General features: G+C 37.9%; 5 protein-coding genes across 5 annotated transcripts; 3 read left to right on the top strand and 2 right to left on the bottom strand.

Annotated features, from left to right (window-relative positions):
- Nucleotides 1–62: 62 nt before the first annotated feature.
- Nucleotides 63–3,394, top strand: CBG19958 (the record flags this gene model as incomplete). Its single annotated transcript, XM_045235308.1, has 7 exons — nt 63–233; nt 287–418; nt 465–606; nt 994–1,856; nt 2,176–2,289; nt 2,341–2,482; nt 3,240–3,394. 7 exons carry the CDS (start codon nt 63–65, stop codon nt 3,392–3,394), a joined length of 1,719 nt encoding a protein of 572 aa, XP_045096923.1.
- Nucleotides 3,395–4,344: 950 nt separating this feature from the next.
- On the top strand, nt 4,345–7,074 carry Cbr-sand-1 (the record flags this gene model as incomplete). Its single annotated transcript, XM_002633849.1, has 4 exons — nt 4,345–4,538; nt 4,586–5,093; nt 5,699–6,105; nt 6,801–7,074. The coding sequence occupies 4 exons, from the start codon at nt 4,345–4,347 to the stop codon at nt 7,072–7,074; spliced, it is 1,383 nt and encodes a 460-aa protein (XP_002633895.1).
- A 949-nt stretch (nt 7,075–8,023) lies between these two features.
- On the top strand, nt 8,024–15,137 carry CBG19956 (the record flags this gene model as incomplete). Its single annotated transcript, XM_002633848.1, has 11 exons — nt 8,024–8,209; nt 8,255–8,308; nt 8,363–8,443; nt 8,491–8,634; nt 8,685–8,936; nt 9,873–10,583; nt 10,635–11,562; nt 12,046–12,831; nt 13,326–13,373; nt 13,480–14,041; nt 14,975–15,137. 11 exons carry the CDS (start codon nt 8,024–8,026, stop codon nt 15,135–15,137), a joined length of 3,915 nt encoding a protein of 1,304 aa, XP_002633894.1.
- A 294-nt stretch (nt 15,138–15,431) lies between these two features.
- Nucleotides 15,432–17,972, bottom strand: Cbr-elo-5 (the record flags this gene model as incomplete). The annotated part of the gene is made up of 4 exons (XM_002633847.1): nt 15,432–15,522; nt 15,648–15,974; nt 16,194–16,335; nt 17,708–17,972. 4 exons carry the CDS (start codon nt 17,970–17,972, stop codon nt 15,432–15,434), a joined length of 825 nt encoding a protein of 274 aa, XP_002633893.1.
- Nucleotides 17,973–21,224: 3,252 nt separating this feature from the next.
- CBG19954 lies at nt 21,225–21,501 on the bottom strand (the record flags this gene model as incomplete). The annotated part of the gene is made up of 2 exons (XM_002633846.1): nt 21,225–21,368; nt 21,424–21,501. 2 exons carry the CDS (start codon nt 21,499–21,501, stop codon nt 21,225–21,227), a joined length of 222 nt encoding a protein of 73 aa, XP_002633892.1.
- Nucleotides 21,502–22,455: the final 954 nt, after the last annotated feature.

Here is a 22,455-nt window from a genome sequence, read left to right on the forward strand (position 1 = left end):
TTCAGTGTTTTAGTCGTAATAATCAAGTTAAATACACCTACAGTATCGACTCGATTTTCAGAATGGCCACAGAATCCGGAGGCTTATCGAAAGCCGAGTTTCTACTCGTTCAAGAGCAACTTTTGCTGTTGAAAAACGAGAATTACGAATTGCGAGAAGAAATAAAGAAGAAAAATGCACAACAACAGCATCAGAATTCGCCGAAAAACGAGGCATTGCAGTTTGCATCGAAGGTATGCTTTTTTTCTAAAATCGCAGTTAAAATTGGCAAAAAAGACATCTTCAGCTCCTCAGCAAAGCTTCATCTTCGAAAAAAGACGAAGAAAAGTCGGAAATCGATGCGCTTCGAAGAAAATTGGAGACGCAGGAAGAAGAGTTTCGTCTTCAGCAATCCACACTGTTTGAGGAACTCAAAACGGTAATTTTTCTTACTTTTTTGGGAAAAAAAAAGTTCAATTTTATAGCTTTCCTCACAAAATCAAGAGCTGAAAGATCAGATTGGTGCTTATTCGGAGCATCCACTGGAGAAAGAAGCTGGAAGATCTCTGGAAGAATTAGAAGCAGATCTGAAGAGTTTGACAGAAGAGAAGACGCTTTTGAGTCAAGGTAAATTTGAAATATCCCAATTGTGAAAATTTCTGAATTTTTCGAAATGTCGAAAATTCAAATTTTTAGATTTTTCCTGTTCTGAAAATTTGAAATTTCGAATGCTCCTACTTTTGAATTTTCGGAATTTTCCGGTTTTTCAAACTTTTGAAAAATTCCGATTTTTCAAAAATTCGGAGTTTTAGAAGATTCTGATTTTTTAAAACTTCTGAATTTTCCGATTTTTAAAATCTCGGATAAAAAATGTCACAATTTCCATCACAAAAATGCGAAAAATTGTGAAAAAAATATATAATGTAATCCAAAAAAAGCTGCCTTAAAATTCCGGAATTCCGTTCCAAACATCCCTCACAAAATACAAATTTTCATATTTTCAAAAGTTTCCAGAAACGATTCCTTCGCTCAACAAAAAAATATCCTCGCTGAAAGATGAGCTAGAAAACTGCCAAACTCTAAACGTGGAACTAGAAGATCGTCTTCTAACGATGACGACGGACGCAGAAGCATCATATGGGGAGAAGGAGCAGTTGGTTGCTGAAAGTCTTTCAGTGATGCAAGAAATGGGACAACTTCGAGAAGAAAATCAATCGATTGTGGATGAAATGCAGTTGAGAAATGATGAAATCGTTGAGGAAAATCGGAAGCTAGCTGAAGAGAATCGAGAGTTGAAGAGTAGATATGAAGAGCTGGAAAAGCTAAAAACTGAAAATAGCAATCTTTTAGCTGAAAATAAGCTGAATCAAGAAATCTCCAAAAAATTCGCAGAACTTCAAGAAGAGAAACGCACTTTATCGGAAATTTCCCAGCAAGAAATTTTCGATCTAAAAAAGGAGTTGGAATTAGTGAAAGCTGAGAACACTAAACTATCATCTGAAATTGAACAAAACGCTGAAAAATCTGCAAAAAACCATGAGAAACTTCTAGAAGACAGAGTTCTTCTTCTCGAAACCCGTTATCAATTAGAAGTGGACGATTTGAAAAAGAGCTTTGAGACAGAAAAAGAAGAATTCCGACTTAAAATCGTCAGTCTTGAGGAGAAGCTAAAATCGGCGGAAGAGGATAAGAAAATGGCCGTGAAGAAGTCGACGGCGTTGGTGAAGGAACTTCAGAAGTCGTTGAAGGAGGAGAGAAAACGAGCGGATTCGTATGAGAGAAAAAGTGAAGAGAGGTCTGGATGGCATGTGGTGCCACCGGAGAATGATAGACAGAGTAGTCATGTAGGTTTTAGATTTAAAAAAACGCAATTTTCCGTAGATTTGTGGCCACTCTTCAGGAGTCTGGAACTCGACTGTCAAGCGGTCGATCACTTTGAAACTAACAATTTGTAAAATTCGGAAACTCTAAAAATTCTTAAATTACAAAACTTTAGTTCAAATAATTCTGAAATCGAAAAATTCGAAAAATCCAAAAATGTTGAGTTTTCAAAATTTTATGAAATTTTAAAATATCGGAAATTTCAAACAATTCCAGAATTCTGAAATTTCCAAAATTTTCGAAAATTCCAAAAAAAAAAATGAAATTCCAATGTATATCTCATTGGCCGTTCATCTAACTATTGGAATATTTCAGACATTCGACGGCAACGAGAGCGTCTCCTCGATGTCAGCTATCGAATCAGAGAACGTAGAGCTGATTACTCGACTTGCCACGTTGCAGAAGATACACTCGGAGAACGCAGATACGGTAATAGATAGGATCAAAACCTAGGTCAAATAAATAGCGATTTACATTCAGATCCTCCAATTGGAATCCGAAAATAGTCGCTTGCGTCGTGAGGTCACTGAGAAAGGAGAGCTGATAGAGAATTTGATTCGCGAGAAACCACTGGGAGCTGGATTCCAGCCAAATGGGTCTGGGCAGCATCCGAAGATAGAAGGTAAGTCCTCAGTCGCTACTCAATCGCTTGGTACAGTCCGCCTATCGTTTTACCAGTCAACCCAGTCAAAGAAAAATTTTTTTAATGCATAAAATTTCGAAAAATCGCTTCAAAAAGCGAGGTCTACGGATAAATTAACGGGAAAGAAAAACTATGTCTAATGAGAAACTCCGAAAGTGTACTGATTAGCCAGACTTTTCGTCTGTTGATCCCTTTCGCCGCGTAGAGACTCAGTACGTGAAAGAGAATCTGGGTTTTACCGGAAAAACCTGACAAAAAACCACTTGCATCAGCATATGGGAGTTGCATAATACTGGCACCAGGATATGGGGGATCATATCACTGGCATCAGGGAATGTAGGTGAAATGTAGGCGAAGACGTAAAAAACAGGTGCGAAATGAATTCACACCCCAGATTGTAAACCGCGGCAGGTGTCATAAAAGAATAGATATGATCTCATGGGAAAATATCAGGAGAATTTCAAATTCCAACCCTAATAGCTCCTTTTCGACATTTTTTCGAAATTCAGATGAAAACTCACATTAGTCTAGAAACATTATTCATATAGAGAAGCCAGGAAAAAGGCAGAAGGTATTCACCACTCGTATCGGGGACTGCTTAGAGATTCCGGGATGTTCCGATTCTTGAAAACTTCGGGAAATTGAAAGTTTTCGGAATTTCGGAATATTCCAAATTTGCAAATTTTTCGGAGTATTTCGATTTGTAATAGTCCGACTCTTAAAATTTTTCTTTCAGTTTCATTCCGAAAACTCCTCAACACCCTCGGCCAAGATTCTCGTGATTCCGACGTCCGTGAGATGAACAAAAAGTTGCAACGAATGCTCGAAGAGACACTTTCCAAGAATATTATCCTCCAAAGAAACCTTCAGACGCTGATGGAGCGCTCTTGAAAACCCTAATTTTCTTGAAATTTCCTGTTTTTTGTCTAATTACCCCTGTGTGAATACTGTAGATACGCTTGTCCCATTTGCATTTTATATGTATTTTTGGCTGCTGATTCAACGATATTTTATAGCATTTTTAAATACAATTTGTATACTTTGTGCATAATAAAAATCTTGCTGAATTCTCCTTATATTCTAGAATAGTTAGTTTTCACTGTCTGAAATATTTTTTACTTTTTCTTTCAATTTTTTTCAGAACTCGGACCGAAATTATTATTTTTTATCCCAGAAAAATATGTAGATGCATGATAAAGGAACAAAGAAAAATTTTTTTTTAATTGCAAAATTTCGAAAAGTTGCTTCAAAAATTAAAAAGTCAAGAAGGTTTTTTGAGGTTTTTCGAAAGAAAAATTAACTTTCTCCTCGATTTTTTGAAAAATTTTTTAGACCTTTTTAGGTTTTTCAGCTGTTTTCAAAGATTATTTTTCGATTTTTCCGAATTTTTTGTCTGAAAATTCGATGACACGGTGTTCGCGAAGATTACTGTAGGTTACAGTAGAAAAATTTGTAAATAGTTTTTTGTTTTGCAAACACAATCACGTCAAAATGCAGATGTTTGCATTTGCAAAAAAACTACAAAAAAAAGTCAGCTCTCTACAGTAACCTACAGTAATTTTCACGAACACCGTTCCATCAAATTTCAGACGAAAAATCAAAAAAAGAATCTTTGAAAATAGCTAAAAAACCTGAAAAGGTATAAAAATGTTGCAAGAAACCGAAGAAAAAATCAATTCGGATTTCGAAAAATCGCAAAAAAAATCGCCTTGAGATTTTTCACTTTTCGAAGCGATTTTTCGAAATTTTTTCGGATTTTTCTTGTTTGCTAAATATATGAACCTACATACTTTTAGACACATTTTGTTTTTTTTTTAATGAAGGTTTGAATTTTCCAGCCAATGGAAGAAGAGGTACCCGGTGGATCGGCAGAAGCCACCGATACAGGAAGCGAAGCGAGCTTCAAAGTGTCTCAAAGAGAAATTGAAGACGTCGAGGAGAATTTGAAAAACGCCGAAGCGATTTTCGAGCATCTCGAACAGCTTCCGTTTCAGGTTTTCATTCTCAGCGAGTTTGGAAAACCGATTTTTGTGAAGTAAAAATTCCCAACTTCGCTAATTTTCGATTTTTTTACGTTTTCAGCAATGATAGAGACGAAGGAGAGGTTGTGAGTCTGGCAGCACTGATTTGTGCATTCGTGAGTCGCTGTCAATCATGGGGAGACAGTTTAATGTCGATGACGTCACAGGATAATCATATTCAATTCTTGCACAAATCTCCGTTGATTTTCTGTGTTGTATCGAAATATGCAGAACAGTTGGACCAGCAATTGGAAGTTCTTTTTGAACAAATCTGCTCGATTCTTTCGAAAAGTCAACTGGAAAATGTGTATAAGAAGAAGGGAGACAATTATGACTTGAGAAAACTGCTACGCGGTACTGATAGGCTTATTGATTCATCGATTTCTTCGTGGAGAGCCTCGCCGATCAATTTGGTTGATTCTTCGATTTCTGCGATTCCGATGAATTCATCGGATCGGGAATTTCTTTCGACAACGATGGCATCGTGTATGGGCGCTGCGAAATTAGATGGTGCTTTGTTTGGAATTATGATTGCTAGAAGACAGATAGCAGCGATTGTCAGGTTTAAGGTGAGCTAGGAAAAGTGTTAAAAATTCTATTGGTTCATGGGATTGTTTGCAAGTTTTCGGTTTTTTGTTTTAAAAACAGCTGGAAATCGAAAATATATACTTATTTTTTCGATTTTTCAATAACCTCATTTGTTTTCATGCAATTTCTCCGAAATTCGGGAAAAAGCCCGGCACGGCCCGGTCCGTTACAAGTATGTAAATAATTGTTTTCTGGTCCATTTTCTTCGATTTCCCGATGATTTTCATTGTCTTTATGTGATTTTTTTTGTAAATTTTCCAGATTTCTGTTAAAAAAAAAGTCGAAAATCTACGAAACATCGAAAAATTAGGCCAGAAAATGCATTTTAACTACCGTAATCCTCAAAGGCGCAGCATCGATAACTTGAAAGTGTCTCACAGCGATTGTTCATTTTTTCCATGCTGTGCCGTTGAAGTACTGTAGAGCAATTTTTTTCAATTTTCCGATGAATTTTGTCGATTTTCCAATAAGTTTCATTGTATTGCGATTTTTTGCGGTTTTTCATATGAAAAATTCGAAAATCATGAAATTTATTTAAAAAATCGAAAAAAAAATTTTTCAATAATTTTTTGCAAATTTTTTCCAGAAATACGTAATCCATCCTCGCGACTTGAACATTCTCATCAATCTCGTCTCCGACACCACTCTCAAAACGGATTCTCAAAACTGGGTGCCCATCTGTTTGCCACGTTTCAATGACACCGGCTTCTTCTACGCCTACATTTCGTATCCCTGGTGCAACAAAGATCAAGACATTCCAGCGTGTCTAGTGCTGCTTTCTGTGAAACGAGATCATTTCGATGGGTTGAAAGAAGTCAGACAACAAATTGTCACAAAATTGGAGAACAATGCGAAATTCTTCACCAATTTCAGTCAAGCTGTGAAGACGCCGAATCTGTATCAGATCTCACAAATCGGATCGAATTCTGAATCACTTTGGTCGTTTTTATACTTGAATCACTCGTCGAGACAAGTTTGTATGTCCGCTTCGAAGTGAGTTTTTTTCCATAAAAGGGAACTTCGACCGAACACTCTGTGTAGAAAAATATGTAGATTCAGCAACGAAGAAAAATTTCGAAAAATCGCTTCAAAAAGCGAAAAAATCGCAGTTTCGGGGTTTCTGCGATTTTTCCTCGATTATTTTGCAAATTTTTAGACCTCTTTCGGCTTTTTAGCTATTTTCAAAGATTGTTTTTCGATTGTTCCGGTGTTTTGTCTGAAATTTGACGGGATGCTGTTCTTGAAGATTTCTGTAGATTACTTTAGAAAATTTTGTAGTTTGTAGTTTTTTCTGGCAACCACAATCACGTTTTATCTGCATTTTGAAGTGTTGCTGTGAAAATAACTACAAACTGAAAAATTTTCTACATTAACCTACCGTAATTTTCGCGAACACCGTCCCGTCAAATTTCAGACGAAAATTCTGTAAAATCGAAAAAGAATCCTTGAAAGTAGCTGAAAACCCTAAAACGTTCTAAAGTTTTTGCAAAAAATCGAAGAAAAATAGATTTTTTTTTCTGAAAAATCGCAAAAAGCCGCTTTGAGATTTTTCATTTTTCGAAGCGATTTTTCGAAATTTTCAATATTTTGTTGTTGCTATATGAATGTGCATATTTTTCTTACATTTTTTGATGTATTAGAATATAATATCCGGTCGATATTCCCCTTTTAAATTCCCGTTTTTCCAGAATCCCCCTTATCACTCGAACCGAACGATGGATGGCTCGCTGTGAAATGCGACGTTCTTCTGCTCTATCCACACGTCATCCTCACCTCCGAACCCTTTTCGTTCGTGGCACAAAGCACTGTCTCTTCGTTTGGGTGACGGATCTCTTCTCGTTATACTGCATCTTTGGTCCATTTGTCACTGCCGCCGTCTCATTCCAAGTCGTCGAGAAGCTTCTGAAATCGCTGAAGTCGCACGAGCAACGCTACTTCATTATTAATACGACATCTTTCTAAAGAGTATTATTCCGAAAATTGTATTTGTAAAAATTGTGATATTCATTTATATTTATATGCTGCACTTGTTATAAATGCCGTAATGATAAGTGGAAGGTGTAAAGTACGTATTATCAATCAGATCTTTTGGGAAGAAGAATAAAAAAGAAGTGTATCGATTCAAACATTTGATGTAAGGCAACCGGAGTGTGTTTGAAAGAAAGAAACCTCCTTCGTTTTCTTTGTAGCTTCTCTTTTTCATACACTATTTACGCCCCCCTTTCTTCGTTTCGAACAATCCCCCCTGCTTTTCTTCAGCCTTCGTTTTTCTCACCCACCACACCGCATATACCCACGTTCTTCACCCCAGGCAACACCAGAGGAAAATCTGTTGCCTTGTGACCTACTTTTTTCCTTAATTTTTAATCTTTTGCGGCTTGATTTGTGATTTGATTTTTTTGAGAGATTGAGTCGTTTTTGGCTATTCTTTAGCCTATTTTTATGAGCAAATAACATTTAATTACACTGAAACGAGCTTAAAAACCGATTTAACCTTTAAAATTTACAAAAATACAGACTTTCCTGATTTTTTTGGCAAAAATTTAAATCCGCCGTTTTCAGCGATTTTTCGTCACCTTTCACTTTTGAAACTGCTTTTTATACTTTTAAAAGCTTCTTTTTAACCTCATAAATCAAAGTTTTTACAAAAATTAGACCGGAAATTATGTGAAACAAGATTTTGACCTGAAACAACCGAATTCCCTCGGTTTTATTCGAAAAAATCGATTTTCTCGCCTTGGTGCGATAGAGCGCGTTTGCATCAAATTCAAAAAGATGCGCCGATTTTTTCGAATTTTCTCAAATTTTAGGCCCAGAATTTAGCAGAAAATTGCCGTTTTTCAACTTTTTCTCTTCAAATTTATCTTCTTTGACTCAAAAACTAACTGAAATTCGAATTTCCAGCAAGATAATGTCGTTTCGCGGTGCGCCGCGCCACGATCCGTCGCAGCCGTCAACGTCGGCGGCCGTTCAACGTCGTAGAGACGAAAATCTGTCGAGATTCCAGCAATCTTTTCCGGCAAATCCACAAACTTGCCTCTGGGAAGTCGTAAATGCCCTGCAATGCGGTCAATCCGCGAAAATTCGCTTTCGTCATGTAATTTTTTGTCTTTGAGACTCTAATAAATTAGTTAATTTCCAGGAAGTCTACACTCTCCGAAACGTATGTTTCAAATCGTTACTAGAAGACCATAAGGCAAGTTTTGAATTTTAAAAAAAAATCAATTTTTGAAAATTTTATTTTTTTCAGGAAATCCTAGAAAAATTCGCCAAAATCTCCAGCACCACCTACAAGCAGCTATGCGAAAATCTCCGTTTTGTCGCATATTTTGTAAGTTAATAGGAAAAATTTTTAGTCCAAAAAGTTGAATTTTTTAGAAAAAACTGCCGATTTTCAAAAATACGGATTCTTCGAATTTCTTCCGACTCGTCTGCAATTGTATATTTTTTGTGGAGAAACGATGGATTAATGGATTCAAACAGACGAATTTGTTTGATGAGAAATCGCTGGAATTGTTGCTGGTTTGTTTTTTTTTTAAATTTTTTTTTCGAAAAAATATTAAAAATTGCAGCAAAAGAAACCAGTGAAAGTATCGGAATCTGAACGAAGTTCGATAGATCGAAAATCTGAAGAAAGTGAGGCAGGAACGATTACGACGTATCTAGACTCGGAAATCACTGCTTCAACTTCAATAGCTCCTCCGAATTTCCAAACTTCGCAAGATGAGAATCTGCGAATTATGCATCAATGGAATCATTTGAGCATTTATGATAAGGACTTTCCTTGTAATGATGACAAAAGATTCAGAATACGCTATCCATTGGTAAGTCTGCTTTTGTTGGTTTTCACCACCTTGTCATCTTCGTGTTCTCATTAGAGCGCAGGTGCATACAAGATTTCAAGGAAAACGTGTTAATTTCATCTAAAATAGGCTTGAAATGCCTGAAAATTCAGTGTAGCAAATATTTCTCCGAAGAAAAATCGGAAATTTCGGCAAAAAAATGGGGAATTCATACAGAATTAAAAATTATAGCCCAAAAAATCGCAAAAATAGCGAATATCATTGAAACCCGTTTTCTTTTAATTACTGTAGTTTGAATTTTAGTGCAAACACCGCGCGGCACGAAATGCATTAGATTTTACGACACTTTTCACGAAAGTTCGAAACATATGTAATTTGTCGTCAATTGTGATGCATTTCGTGCCACACGGTGTTTGCACATCATCAGAGATACAGTAATCTCAAAATTAGGATTTTTTGTTATTTATTTAACTAAAAATTCCGATTTTATTGGTTTCGGCTGAATGTTCTAAGATTTTGGACTTTAAAAACAATAAAAATCACCCCGAATTCGAAATTATAGGCTGAAAAATTTGCAAAAAAAAAGTAGCGAAATTCATTGAAAACCAGATTCCGGGATTACTGTAGCTCCGATTATGTGCAAACACCGTACGACACGAAATGCATACAATTTGATGACATTTTGCACTTAATTTCAAATTTCTTTGAAATTTGGCGTCAAATTTGATGTATTCGGTGTGTGCACACTACCAGATCTACAGTAATTCCAAAATTCGGGGATTTTGGTTATTTTTTCAACAGAAAAATTCAATTTTTGTGATTTTTTCTGAAACTGGCTGAAAAATAGAAATTTTTGTAGGTCCTCATCAAAGTATACAATAATCGGTTTGAGACCTATAAAAGCGCTTTTAGGGTTACCGTAGTACCAAAACAAGCATTAATCAAACTCTATTACAGTACCGCAAGAAGCACAAGGTGTACAATGACTATGAATACTTCCAAGACGACGTCGATCTCAAACCAGAGCAAATCAGTTTTCGATTGCGATGCGTCCTCCATGTCCCCTCATTCGATGCCCCATCTTACAAACAGGACGGATATTTCAAATATGATCCAGGCAAAATCGACTACGAATGGTTTTTGTACACGAGATACATGGAAACGAATGAGGATTGTGCAACTCAGTTCGCAAAGATTCGACCTCCAAATGGACTTCCGATTAAGAAAGGATTCAGGAAGGGAACGCTGACGCCAACGGAATGTTTCAATTTCCATATCACCGGTTATCATATCCACGCGTTTTTTGATGTATGGGAAGAAGAGAATGCGAGGACGTGGAAGGCTCCAGATGGAAAATGGAAGGGAAGGAGGTATCTGGTGGATATGTACAATCAGTTGATGTTTCCATTGTACGTTCACCCGAACAATTGGCCTCTCTCGTTATTATGGGCGTATAGAAAGTACAGTATGTATGGATTGAAGCTGATGTCAATAGTGAAAAGACACACAGAAGGTCTTGCGAGAGCTGGAGACGCTTTATTCGCAGAATATCCTCCAATCATGGTAGATCCTCACAACTATGATTTCTCAACGGATAGAGATCGTAATCAGTACTATCGAATGATATGTGGAGATAATAAGAGAATTGTCGACAAGTTTATACATACGGTGAGTTTTCTTTTTTTACTGTAGAAGCCAAAGAATCAGAATTTCTTGCAGATTCACAAGTCAACATCAGAAGACACTACGATATACAAACGAAAACGAAAATCCAATCCAAAAGAAGAAGAGGAATATTTCACAAGTCCTCGAAAAACAACACCCCCACTGACAGTGCCAACTGCCAGAGGAAGAGGCGGAGCCCGTACAGTATTCAAGAGACCATTGAACATTCCTCGAGACTTTGGAAGTCCATCTGCCTCTAGAGAATCCACACCTGCCGCTGCTGTAGCATCACCTCCCGTTGAGTATTCGCCTGCCGCTTCACTACTATCGAATCAGGCGACGTGGTCTTCGGCGGCATCGACGTCATCATCTCCAGCACCATCTCCACGAGTGGATTCGTCTCCGGAACGTTCACTGGCTCCAACACCGTCATCAACAGCATCCCCATCTCGTTCTGCTCCGTTACCTCGATCTTCAGCTTCAGCCCCTCACGTTCCTTCGAAACTACCTCCGATTCCTCCATTCGCGATGCGATCTTCTCAACAACGTCCACGACCTCCACTACCACCGAATGTCCCGGGTTCTAGAGCTACTCCTCCAGTCTATAGACCTCCAACTGGTTCACCCATCCGAACCCCGCAGCCATATCCACATCGATCTCCTATTCGACCAGTTGCTCCTCCTCCAAATCAGCTGCTACCAGTAACAAGAGTGTCGCCTACGAAGCCTTTGATCCTCCGAACACCTCCAACCCCTGGTGTCAAACGACGTCTTCTATCAGAGAGCGTCGGCTCACCAGCCAAACGAATTATGCCCAACGAAGGATGGGGTGATAATCGTCGTGGACTTGGTGGCGTTTTGGAAGAGCACGTGGATGATAAATCTGGACCTGGCGAAGACCCGGATGCTCGGCAGAACGTTTGGGTCCCACAGGATCGGGGATTGGCGCCAGAGGAGTATGCGAGGGAGATTTTGGAGCATTGTAAGTTGTCCTTTATTATATAAAGTACCTGTCAGTAACAACTTATTTTTCAGTCGATTTTGATTAATTCCAGGAGCCTAGAGCTCTTCTGCCAAGTTTCCGATAACTTTGAAAATTTTGATAGGTGTAAAATAGACCTAGATTTAAAACTTTGCATTTACAGGATTTTTTAGAAATTCCTAGTTTTTCAGATATTGGCGATTTCTGAAATACCCCAATTCTGGCCCATTTTTTCTGTAAAAAGGGACTTTACTTTTTCAGTGAGAAAATAATTTTTTTCAGTAAAAAATAGGTCAAACGGGGTATCTTTCAGAGATCCACAAGTGGCTGACAAACTAGGAATTTTCAAGAAATTTCGTGAAAGCAAAGTTTTCAATCTACGACTGTTTTATACCCTCCGAAATTTTCAAACTGATCAGAAACTTGACAGTCGAGCTCCATGCTCCTGAAAATTGTGAAAGTCTTAAATTCCTCCTTTTCCAGACATTGGCGGACCACGTGAGCCTCTACCACCACCACCACCTCAGCCACCAGTTCCAGTCCCCGCCCCCAAAACTGTAAGGCGACGAAAATCAACGGGAAGACAAGGTCCAGAACCATTGCCGACTGCTGCTCGCAATTTGGCTCTAACGACGGCTGCAACTCCGAGACAAAACTACCCACCACCACCCACGCCTTCCACGTCATCTACAGTACCCCCGGCTCAATCTATCTCTGCTCCAGCGTCTCAACCACCAGGAACTACAAGCAATTTGCCACCAGGGCGAACATTCTCTGGTAGCAACGTCCGTGTGAAGTATTCGAGAAAAGAGGTGGTCCCATCACCCCCAGCCAACAAATATCCTGTCAAACAGCTACACTCGACAACGGCGAAATTTGGAATCAACGGAAGAATACCACCGGGAGCACCCATAAGACCACATCCCTATAATTCCAACGCTCGGCCAGTATATTACAATGCTTCAGTTCGGGCAAAAGTGCCTCCACATCTTCTGGGTCATTTTAAGAATGGAGGACAACCTGGAACACTGCCACATCGGCAGACAGCTCCACCGATGTATCGATTGGCGAGAGAAGGACATGAACGAGGAGAGGGAGCGACGTCTCCATTGCCAAGTCCAGCTAGTGTAGCCATTGCGAATCGACGTGGAAAAGAAGAAGAGGAAAAAGGAAAAGTAGTCGAAGTTAAGCCAGAGAAGCCAGTGGTGAAAGTAGTAGTGGAAGATCATAGCACGTGTCAACGATCGCTACCGTACAATGCTCATGTTGGTAGGTGGAATTTTTTTGTTGAGAAAAAGACTTCCATTTCGGTCGGCCGGTCAAAAAAATCGGTTGGTCGAAAAACATCGGTCGGCCGAAAAAAATCGGTCGGTCGAACGAAAATTTGGTCAACCGAAAAAAATTTTGGTCGACAAAAAATCGGTCGGTCCAAAATAATTCACGATTTCGTTCGGCGGTCGGTCGAAAAAATTTGGTTGGTCGAAACAAATCGATCCTCACAAAATCTGTCGGTTGGTCGACAAAAGTTGGTCGAAACATTGGTTGGTCCAAAGAACGGTCGGTGGAATAAATTCACGGTTTCGGTCGGCGGTCGGTCGAAAAAAAATTGGCCGGTCGAAAGAAAATTTGATCGTTCGAAAAAAAGCCGATCTGGTCGAAAAAAAATAGCCCGGTCTAAAGAATTTTTTCTGACCAACCGCCGATTTTTGCCCGACCACAATGGAATCGAGAAATTTGAGAACTCAAGAAAACTTTTTTTTCAGCTGAACACGATAAAAATCGAAAGCTACAAGCGGCTGCTTCTGGAACCGGTATGTCTATTTTTTTTCTTACTGTACTTTCTGTAGTTCGCCCTCTACTCCCCTTTTTCATCTTATCAGTGTCGTGATTGTGATTGCTCATTCTATCCCATTGCAGAATACAAAGAGAAGCAGAGGTGGCGAAAGGATGCTCCACCATCTGTACCTGCTCCACCACGTCAACCATCACCAGCTCCTGTCCGTCGACCTCCTGTGGCGTCTTCTGGAACCCCGGTGGTCCCGCCACAACCACAACTCGCTTTCAGCAGTTCTGTTCCAAGACCTCCAAACGTACCACCAATAGCCGCTCCTACTGTAATGCCTCCTTCTCCTGCAGCATTTCTTGCATCTACTTCTGCTGCAGTAATAGGAAGTGTAGGGCTTAGTAATCCACGTCAAGAAAGGCCCACGATCCAAAATAATAGGGCATTCGTGGATGCGGCGACGACGGCAAGGACGACGGCGTTGTTGGTTGGAGCAGCGGTTCCAATGGACCATCGGCCACCAATGATGGCGTTGGATCCACTGCAACAACAACAACTACAACAGCAACTGATAATGGCGCCTCCAGCACAAATGGTAACATCGATGATGGCTCCACCCATGCCGATGATGATTGCTCAGGAACCCGGTAGAAAGAGGACACCAATTGTGACGAACACAACGCCTTCGAGAAATGAGTGAGTTTTTTGAATACATTTTGGATGGTTGAAAATTTGAATACAAGACTATTTCTAGGCTAGTTACCATGGTGGCCTAGAAAACTCAACTTGCAAAAGTTAGGCCACAATGTAAAAATGACCTGGAAATGGTCCGATATTTACCTGACATGTTTTCTAGATAGTTTTAACGTGGAGGCCTAACTTTTGCAAATTGCGTTTTCTAGGCCATCATGCTAAAATGTCTCAAAAAACACAGCAGGTAATATCAGGCTATTTCTAGGCCATTCACCATGGTGGCCTAGAAAACTCAAATTGAACAAGTTAGATCAACATGTCAAAATTGCTTAGCAATCACACCAGGTGAATATTAAAACTTTTCTAGGTCAATATAACGTGCTGGCCTAACTTTCGGAACTGTAGTTTTCTAGGCCACCGTGTTAAAATAACTTAAAACCATATTAGGTGATTGTCAGGCTATTTTGAGACATAAAGTTTGATAGCCTAGAAAAGGCAATTCGCAAAAGTTAGGTCACTGTGTTAAAATGATCTTGAAATGGTTCTATCTTCACCTGGTGTGCTTTAGGGGCCCTAAAGCTTAGGTCATTTTAACGTGGTGGCCTAACTTTCGCAATTTGAGTTTTCGAGGTCACTATGTTAAAATCGCCTCAAAACACACCAGCTGAATATAAACCATAGCTAGGCCATTTTAAAATGGTGGCCTAATTTTCTGACCAAGATTTTGCTAGGCCACCATGCTATAATGACCTGGAAACGGTCTGATATTGACGATTACTGAGCCAAAAAAGTTGGTGGCCTAGAAAATTCTTCTGTCAAAAACTAGGCCACCATTCTGAAATGACCTAGAAAACGCATCGGGTGGATTCGCCAATGTTCGGCCGACTGAAATGAACTCATTTTTCTGAAATTTTCAAACTGCTAATTTTTCTTCAGAGTGACAGTAAAAACGATCGCTTCTCGAGTCCGAAAACAACACGGCACAATGACACCGGAACAACTGAGTGATGCGATTCGAAACGAACAACAACGAGTTATGGAGAGCGGTCATGGCGAGGGACCGTCGATCAGCAACATTATTTTGAATTTCAAACGTTAGGCCTTATCTCTTTTCCCCCCAATTCATATAGTCATTCAATGTCAAAATGTACACCCGGTTTTAAAATCATCCAATTTCCTCCCCCTCTATCCCTGTTTTCACACAGTACATAACGATCTTTTCCAATTATTCTAGCCCAGTTATTATTATTATTTTTCAATCCTTCTTCTTTCGTTTTCTGAACCTCTTCACCATGTTTCATATGAACTCAATTACAAATTTATTTTTTAAATATTATTTTTATTCAAAATTCCAATAATATTATTCCCCGTAATTTTCAGATGAACAGTGTGCTTAATTAGTCTTCTTTTCGGTCTTCGATTGATCCTTCTTTGCCAAATTGTACTTTCGTCCGCCGTCCTTCAAATAGTGCTCCTTGTAGAATCTGGAATTTTCATTTATATATATATATATTTTTTTTTTTTTTGCATCAAATTTAGCCGACAGCCGACCGAATTCTTGTATTTGCTTTTCGACCGATCGAACTAGAAACCTAAAGCCAAAACTCACTGAATCCAAAGGTAGAAATATGTGGTTAACATGAAGAATCCGATGGCGGTTCCTCTGAACGAATACGCCAATCCTTCGACTTCTTTCACGTAGTGTTTATAGGAGACGTGGAGTTGGGCGAAAATCGCAACGGCGAATTGGATCATTTGAGAAGTGGTGATGGCTTGGGCGACGGAGGGTGGGATTGGGACCTTGAGAGACTTCAGAAGATAGTATCCATACATGAAGGCGTGAATAATATAGTTCATCCAGACAACCCAAACCATATGGACAGCATCTTCATGGTAGCAGACCAGGGCGTAGTATCCGGTCAAGGCGTGGTGGTACCTGATGTTAAAAAAATAAATTTTCGGTTTCAACTTTTCTGTAAAATTGGTAACACATTTCTGGAAGTGGTAAATACGGTTGAGTAGAAAATTCTGAAGAATACAAAAAATACACATTTTTCGGTTTCAATTTTTTGTAAATTTGGTAGTGTATTTACGGAAGTGCTGATTTAGCAAAATGATGTAAAAATTCTGAAAAATACAAAAAACACTTTCTTACCAATGCATGAAAATGAGTGGTCGCTTACGAAGCACAATGAATACCGTATCCAAAAGTTCCGGAATTTTCGAAATGACCCAAAGGAAGATCCAGTAGCCGGATGTTTTGTCGGTGTAGAGTTCGGAGACGTGAGAGTAGGTGTCTGGAATCAAAAAAAGTGCCACTCTAATAGAAGGTCACCCTTTACGTTCACTTTGAGCCTAATTATCTCGATTCCTATGAGAGATATCAAAAATTTGTCAAGAAAAATGTGTCTAAAGTGTTTATCATAATATTTTCGATATTTACGGTAACCGAATCATTGGAGATGTTATTAGAACTTTTCAGGTTTTTCAGGAATTTTTAGAACAACGTTTCCGTATATTTCATTCAAATGAGTACAAAAAATTTGGTTCAATTCCGAGAATCATAGAATTCGAACATCCAATTCCAACTGCTTGACAATAATCGCATGATCAAGTAGAAAAACTTCTAAAGTATGTGAAACAGCAATTTCGAATATTCACCAGTCAACTTAAATGACCTACAAAAGTAGTCCAGAATTTTTCGATCTGTCTGAAAGTTCCAGACTGTACTAAACAAATTTAAAGTTTTGTAATTGACAACTTTTCTGTAGAAACTACTAACCGAGATACAAAAACTTGAAGTGGCAATCTCTAATTTTTCCCTGTTTTCGACACATTACCGTTACAAAAGGGCATATCTGATCGGAATGGAACTTGGAAAAAAAGCTGCCAATTACGAAGCTATTCAGATCCATCGAAAAACTCAGGAGTTCTTTTTTAGGCCTCCGAAGCTTTTGAAATCGTCAAAAATTCAATTTTTGTCCGGTATTGAATGAATTAAAACGGAACAGTATTCTAGAAGTTTTTGAAGATCAAGCTATCAATTGATTGTAAGAACTTCTAATTTCAAAAGTTAAAAAACCCAGTGAAACAGCAATTTTCGTTTAATTTCGATGAGCAATTTTTGGCAGAGTTTTGTGTCAAAAATCGTTTAATAAAAATAATTTATGTTTCAAAGTATTTGTTTCAGCAGCTCCACCAGTTTCAAACATTATGCATGAGGCTGACTCGGCTGTCGGCTTGCAACTTCTGGACGGAAGTTGAGCGGGGTTCGGCTTTTGGACGGATTTTGGTCAGATTTTGGTCAGAAGCTGCCCACTGACAGCAGTGGGACGGACAATGGTCAGATTTTGGCCGGAATTTGAAGGCGCTGCGTGTTAAGAGGTCGAAAGCTGGCCGGTAATTTGTCGGATCTTGGTCGGCTTCCCACAATGTTTGCCGGAATCTGACCAAGCTCCGACCAGAAGTAACCGGCGACGCCTTAGGATTTATAACAATTCACGAGGCAGCAAAAACAATTCACGAGGCAACAAAGAAGGAACAATAGTAATCTTTTCCCTGTTTGCTGTAATCGTAGCTTAGCTGATGCGCCCACAAGTTCAGCTCCTCGAACAAAAATCCAAGAAAAACGTAATTTCATGTCCCCTCCTTATGAAAAAACCAACTTACGACCAAATCCCTCCTTTTGAATAACTTTCAATAGCGTTGGAAAGGTGAAAGTGAATCCGAGAAGACTGAAAGTCGAGAGAATACCATTCCAAATGTTCAAAGGAATACTCAAATCGAATGCTTTCCGATCCTTCATATAATATTTCAATCCAAAAATAACGGCAATATAGACGACTGCCAATTTGGCAGAGAATCCTTCCAAATCACGAGCAACCTCTTTGGCGTTCTCGTAGGTGAAATTGGTTCCCAGAATTTGGTCCATCATTTTGGAAAGAGAAGAGGAGAAGGTCCTAAAAATTTCAGAAAAATTGGAACGGTTTTATAGAGAGAATTGGGAATCTCCTCCCACTTTTTTGTTTAGCATCGAAGAACTTTTTTTAAACTGATAAGAAAATGGAAAAATCAGGCTTTCAGGGAGCCTGCTCACGCCATGCTCGGAAGATGACATGATTTTCATGTGATTTTTTCACAAAATGCAAAATTTTTTGGTTATTTATATTTTGAAAGGCTGGGGTAATATTTTGAAACATCAAGAATAGAAATTCAATGAGTCTGTGTTACAGAAAAAAAGTCTAACATTTCTTTCCAAAAAATGTTCACAGACAAAACAAAGTGATACTGATAAGAGAGAGCACTGATTAGTGATATTTGATGAGAACTATGATAGTTTTTTGAATCGGAAAATAACGGAAATATTGCAAAAATTGAAAAGTTCGCTCAAAACTGAGACTCAAAGTATTTTCATTCAAAATTTTGAGCATTCAAAGTTAGCGTTTTAGGTTAGGTGAAGTTTTTTTAGTGGAAAGAGATGAAGTTAGCGATCCTAAAAAAAGATTTCAGAATTTCAAAATTACAGAAAACAGCAAAAAAGTTACGGTTCATATTTACAAAGGTCATTTTTTGTAAACTATTTTTTAGAACCTCCAGGCAATAAGACAACACTTTTCAGGACCCAAAAAAAAGAATGTAAAAATTCAAATCGTTTTGAACTTATATAACTTACTCTGAAACGTTGCACAATAAAAATTCATGTTTGTCTTGATTAATTGACCTTTTTCCTTCTTTTTTAAAGAATACTTAATCAGTTTCAGCAAACAAAAAAGCGGTGATTCATTGAACTTGAAATGACATCACATGAACATTTCAGCTTCAATAGAATGAAAAATCGAAAAGAAATTGAGATTCTGAGAAAAAAAAATTAATTGGAAACATATCACCATCAATTTAAAACCATGTAAAGTTTGTGACTCCGCAATGATATGGATTCTCTGATACAGTAACCAATTATTTTATAAAAATTTCGAACTTTATGTTTCTTAAAGCGTATGCCTTTTTTTGACTAATTAAACAAATAAAATAGCTATCAGCAAATGACTGAAAATTTAGCAAAAACATTTTGTAAACTCATGAGATTCTCGAAACTGTGAATATTGTGAAAAATGCAAAAGTTTCCTCTCACAGTTGAACTAATTTTTAAAGTCCCTGTTATTATTCTATTACAGTGGAAGAGAAACGCTGGTGGTCGTGACCGATCTGGCTCTGCACTTAAACTTATTTGCTGTTACAGTTACCCATTATTCAATGGAAATGACGAAGTGATAGTTGGTCTTCGAGATTACCATCGTTCTTACAAGAGAAGCTTACAAAAAAGAATTGCAAAAATTTATCAGGAAGAAATATTTGAAAAACTTCATAAAACATGGTATAGGCAGGGTCGAAGTATATGTTTGGGGAATGCTGATCTAGAGGGACCAATGACCAATTGAGTTTCGCCAAAAGCAGCTAAACGAATAAAATTCTAGAAACAGGCAACATTTTCTCTCATATCTGAATTTATTTTCAACGCCCCTGTTATTGTTCTGGTACAAAAACTGTGGCCCAAGATCTCACAACAACAACTACCGTAACCTAGAAACTTTATATTTTCCGGATTTGTATTCTCGATTTTGGTTCTTTTTCAGTCAATTTTTTACTATCAAAAGCTTCTATTTTCCGACTTTGTTTGGCTGCAACGCTACACAAATGAGACTTAATTGGATTTCGTTTAAAAACAGCTAAATTCATGAAACTCTAGAAACAGTGAATGAAAAACTTATCATTTTTTGTTTGGTGTTTCATGGATCTACATATTTTTCTACACATTAAAAAACTAATAACTTTTGGTCGGAGCCCAAGGTCGAACGGCCTGTTTTAGGAGTGCTCATCTACTCGATTTGATGGAATTAACGTCAGATTGAATCTTACAAATTCAGCTAAATTCATGAAGTTCTAGAAACAGTCCAAATTGCAACAATTTTCTATTAAAATTGATTTGGTTTTTTTCAGTTTCTGTTACTTAACAAGTACAATTCATACACCGATCGCTTATCCCAGTTCTCTATGCTAACCACCCTTCATCGCCGCACCCTTCTAGTTCTTCGTACCTATCACAAAATTATTATAAACTCATACCATTTGCCCTCTATGTCGTTCTTCCCAGCCATTCTAACAGAGCCCTGTATTTGTTCAAAATCCATGGTCAATACTTTGACTGCTTCCTTCACAGAAACTTGTCTATGCGGAACCGTGTATGTAAGGTGATAGATTCGAAGCTCAGTCCGGTGGCGTTTGCTAAGCGAGTAGGAGCGATTCCTTATGATATTCTGATCCCTCCCACTTGACCTACAGGACTCTAGTTGGTCCGTCTGGTCATTTTACTTTTTTTATTTGTACAGGTCCCATTTCTTGCCAAATTATCTATCGATTTCCCCCATGCATTGCAAATAAATATATTATTATTATTAAGTACTTAATAATTACAACTTTTTCGTTTAAAAGCCATCGTGGATTAATGAGAAAAAAATTACCCTGAATAGGAAGATGAAGAAACGGACTTATTTTTTCTAATACCAAATTCATAAACTTTGGGACAATATTGTTATACTTTGAAAATAGTCATGTTTTTTAGATGCATTTTGTATTTTGCAAAAGTTGAAACATTTTTGAAACTGTGAAATTTTAAAAGCCCACCATCCCTCCTAAAAATTGTAACTCCAATCCCTGAAGCCTACAACTAATGAGCAAGAGTTACTCCAAAATTACTCCGGAATTACTTGAAAAGTGCAGAGACGAGCTATTTTTTTCTAATTTTTCCAGAAATATTCGAACACCAATTGGTTATTATGAAGTTTTACCATAAATCACAAATTTTTTAAACAGTAAAAATTTAATAGTCCACCCTGCTCCCTAAAAATTGTAAATGCACTCCCTGAACTTTTTGATGCCTAGAAATCTCCAAGACTCCTCGTTGCCTTATACTTTGTTCATTGGACCTAATTCTTTTTTTCTCTTATCTAACGCGGAATTCCGCATTAGATAAGGCAATAATCTGTCAACGATTTCCTGGGTTTTTGCACGGTTTCAGAAAAAGAAATTACACGATTTGATAACAAGAAAACTGATCAAAAATGACTTCATTTTTTAGGTACATGTTTGTGAGGGTATGCCAAGTAACAGAAAAAAAGAGAAAAATTATACATCATTGTGTAGATTCGGTGAGTACGGTAGTAACAATTTCATCGGGTGATGGAGCCAAACGAATCAGCTCTGGGAGCTCACGAACGACGGTATGGAAGTATGGGGGACGAAGGTAACAGATGGGAGACGTGTTGAGAATTAGCATCTGGAAAAATTTTGGATCTAGAATTATTGGATGTTTTCAAAGTTTTCAAATTCACCTTCTCTCTCGAGTAACAACTTTGAATTGTGTTCATTGTTGTTGTAGTTGAATCATGTCCATTTGTGATCGAGAACATTTGAGATTAAGAATCGAAATCTGCAGTTTCGCGGACTTAATTTCTCTTCTCAGTGGGGGTGATATTTCCAGAGATTTTGAAGAGTTGAGCTGAAAGAAAAATAGAACACGGCAGATATTTTCAAAAGTTTTAGATTTTAGTTATGTAGAAGCAAAAGGAACTGGCCCAACGGAGGAAAAGCTGGAAATATCACATTTTCACAAAACGGAGAATTTTTTAACATTTCGAATTCTTGAATTTTTCGGTTTCAGAATATTATTATCTTTGTTGATTGAAAGCCTATTGGTGATAATTACCGATTTTTTTTTGATACATCTTAACTTCGAGAAAAAGAATATGTTGGAAGAAATCCATTTCAACGAATCGGAAAGCAATTTCTTGTGAAAACACAATTTTCGTTTTATAGAGTTTGTAATTTTCACTGTTTCGAAAGCTCCAGTTCACAGTGTTGGTTGCATTTTGGCCGCTACATTCTTTCTTTTGTTTATAATTGCCTTAATAATTATACAACTTTGAGACCAAGTTCGGGTATATAAGACGGTTGAAATTTGAAGAATTTTTTTTCGCAAGCATAGAAACAGCTCGAATTGATGATTTCATGTACCATGTAGCCTTTATTTCAGTTTCACCAGATGTCTGAATTTTCTGTACAAAAATTATGAATATTCTTTTTCTGTACAAAAATTATGAATATTAGTATAGTAGTAGTTTTCNCANCACTTCGNGATATTTTTCCTGCCTCCATAACAACTTATTAGAGTTTTCGTAGGATTTGCCTCACTTGAATTGACGCCGTTTTATCACAAAAAGCTATTTTCCATTTCTCTCTCAAATATTTTCGCTCCAATTCTTTGACCGTACATTGTGTGTTCTGAATAGGATAGATAACATTTTCTTTCTCCTCCAAAAAACCCATAAACATCACTCTTCTGCCTCTCTCTCCTCTTCCATCGC

This window comes from Caenorhabditis briggsae (genome assembly GCF_000004555.2).
Source record: "Caenorhabditis briggsae complete genome, chrIV, whole genome shotgun sequence".
Classification (NCBI taxonomy): Eukaryota; Metazoa; Nematoda; class Chromadorea; order Rhabditida; family Rhabditidae; genus Caenorhabditis; species Caenorhabditis briggsae.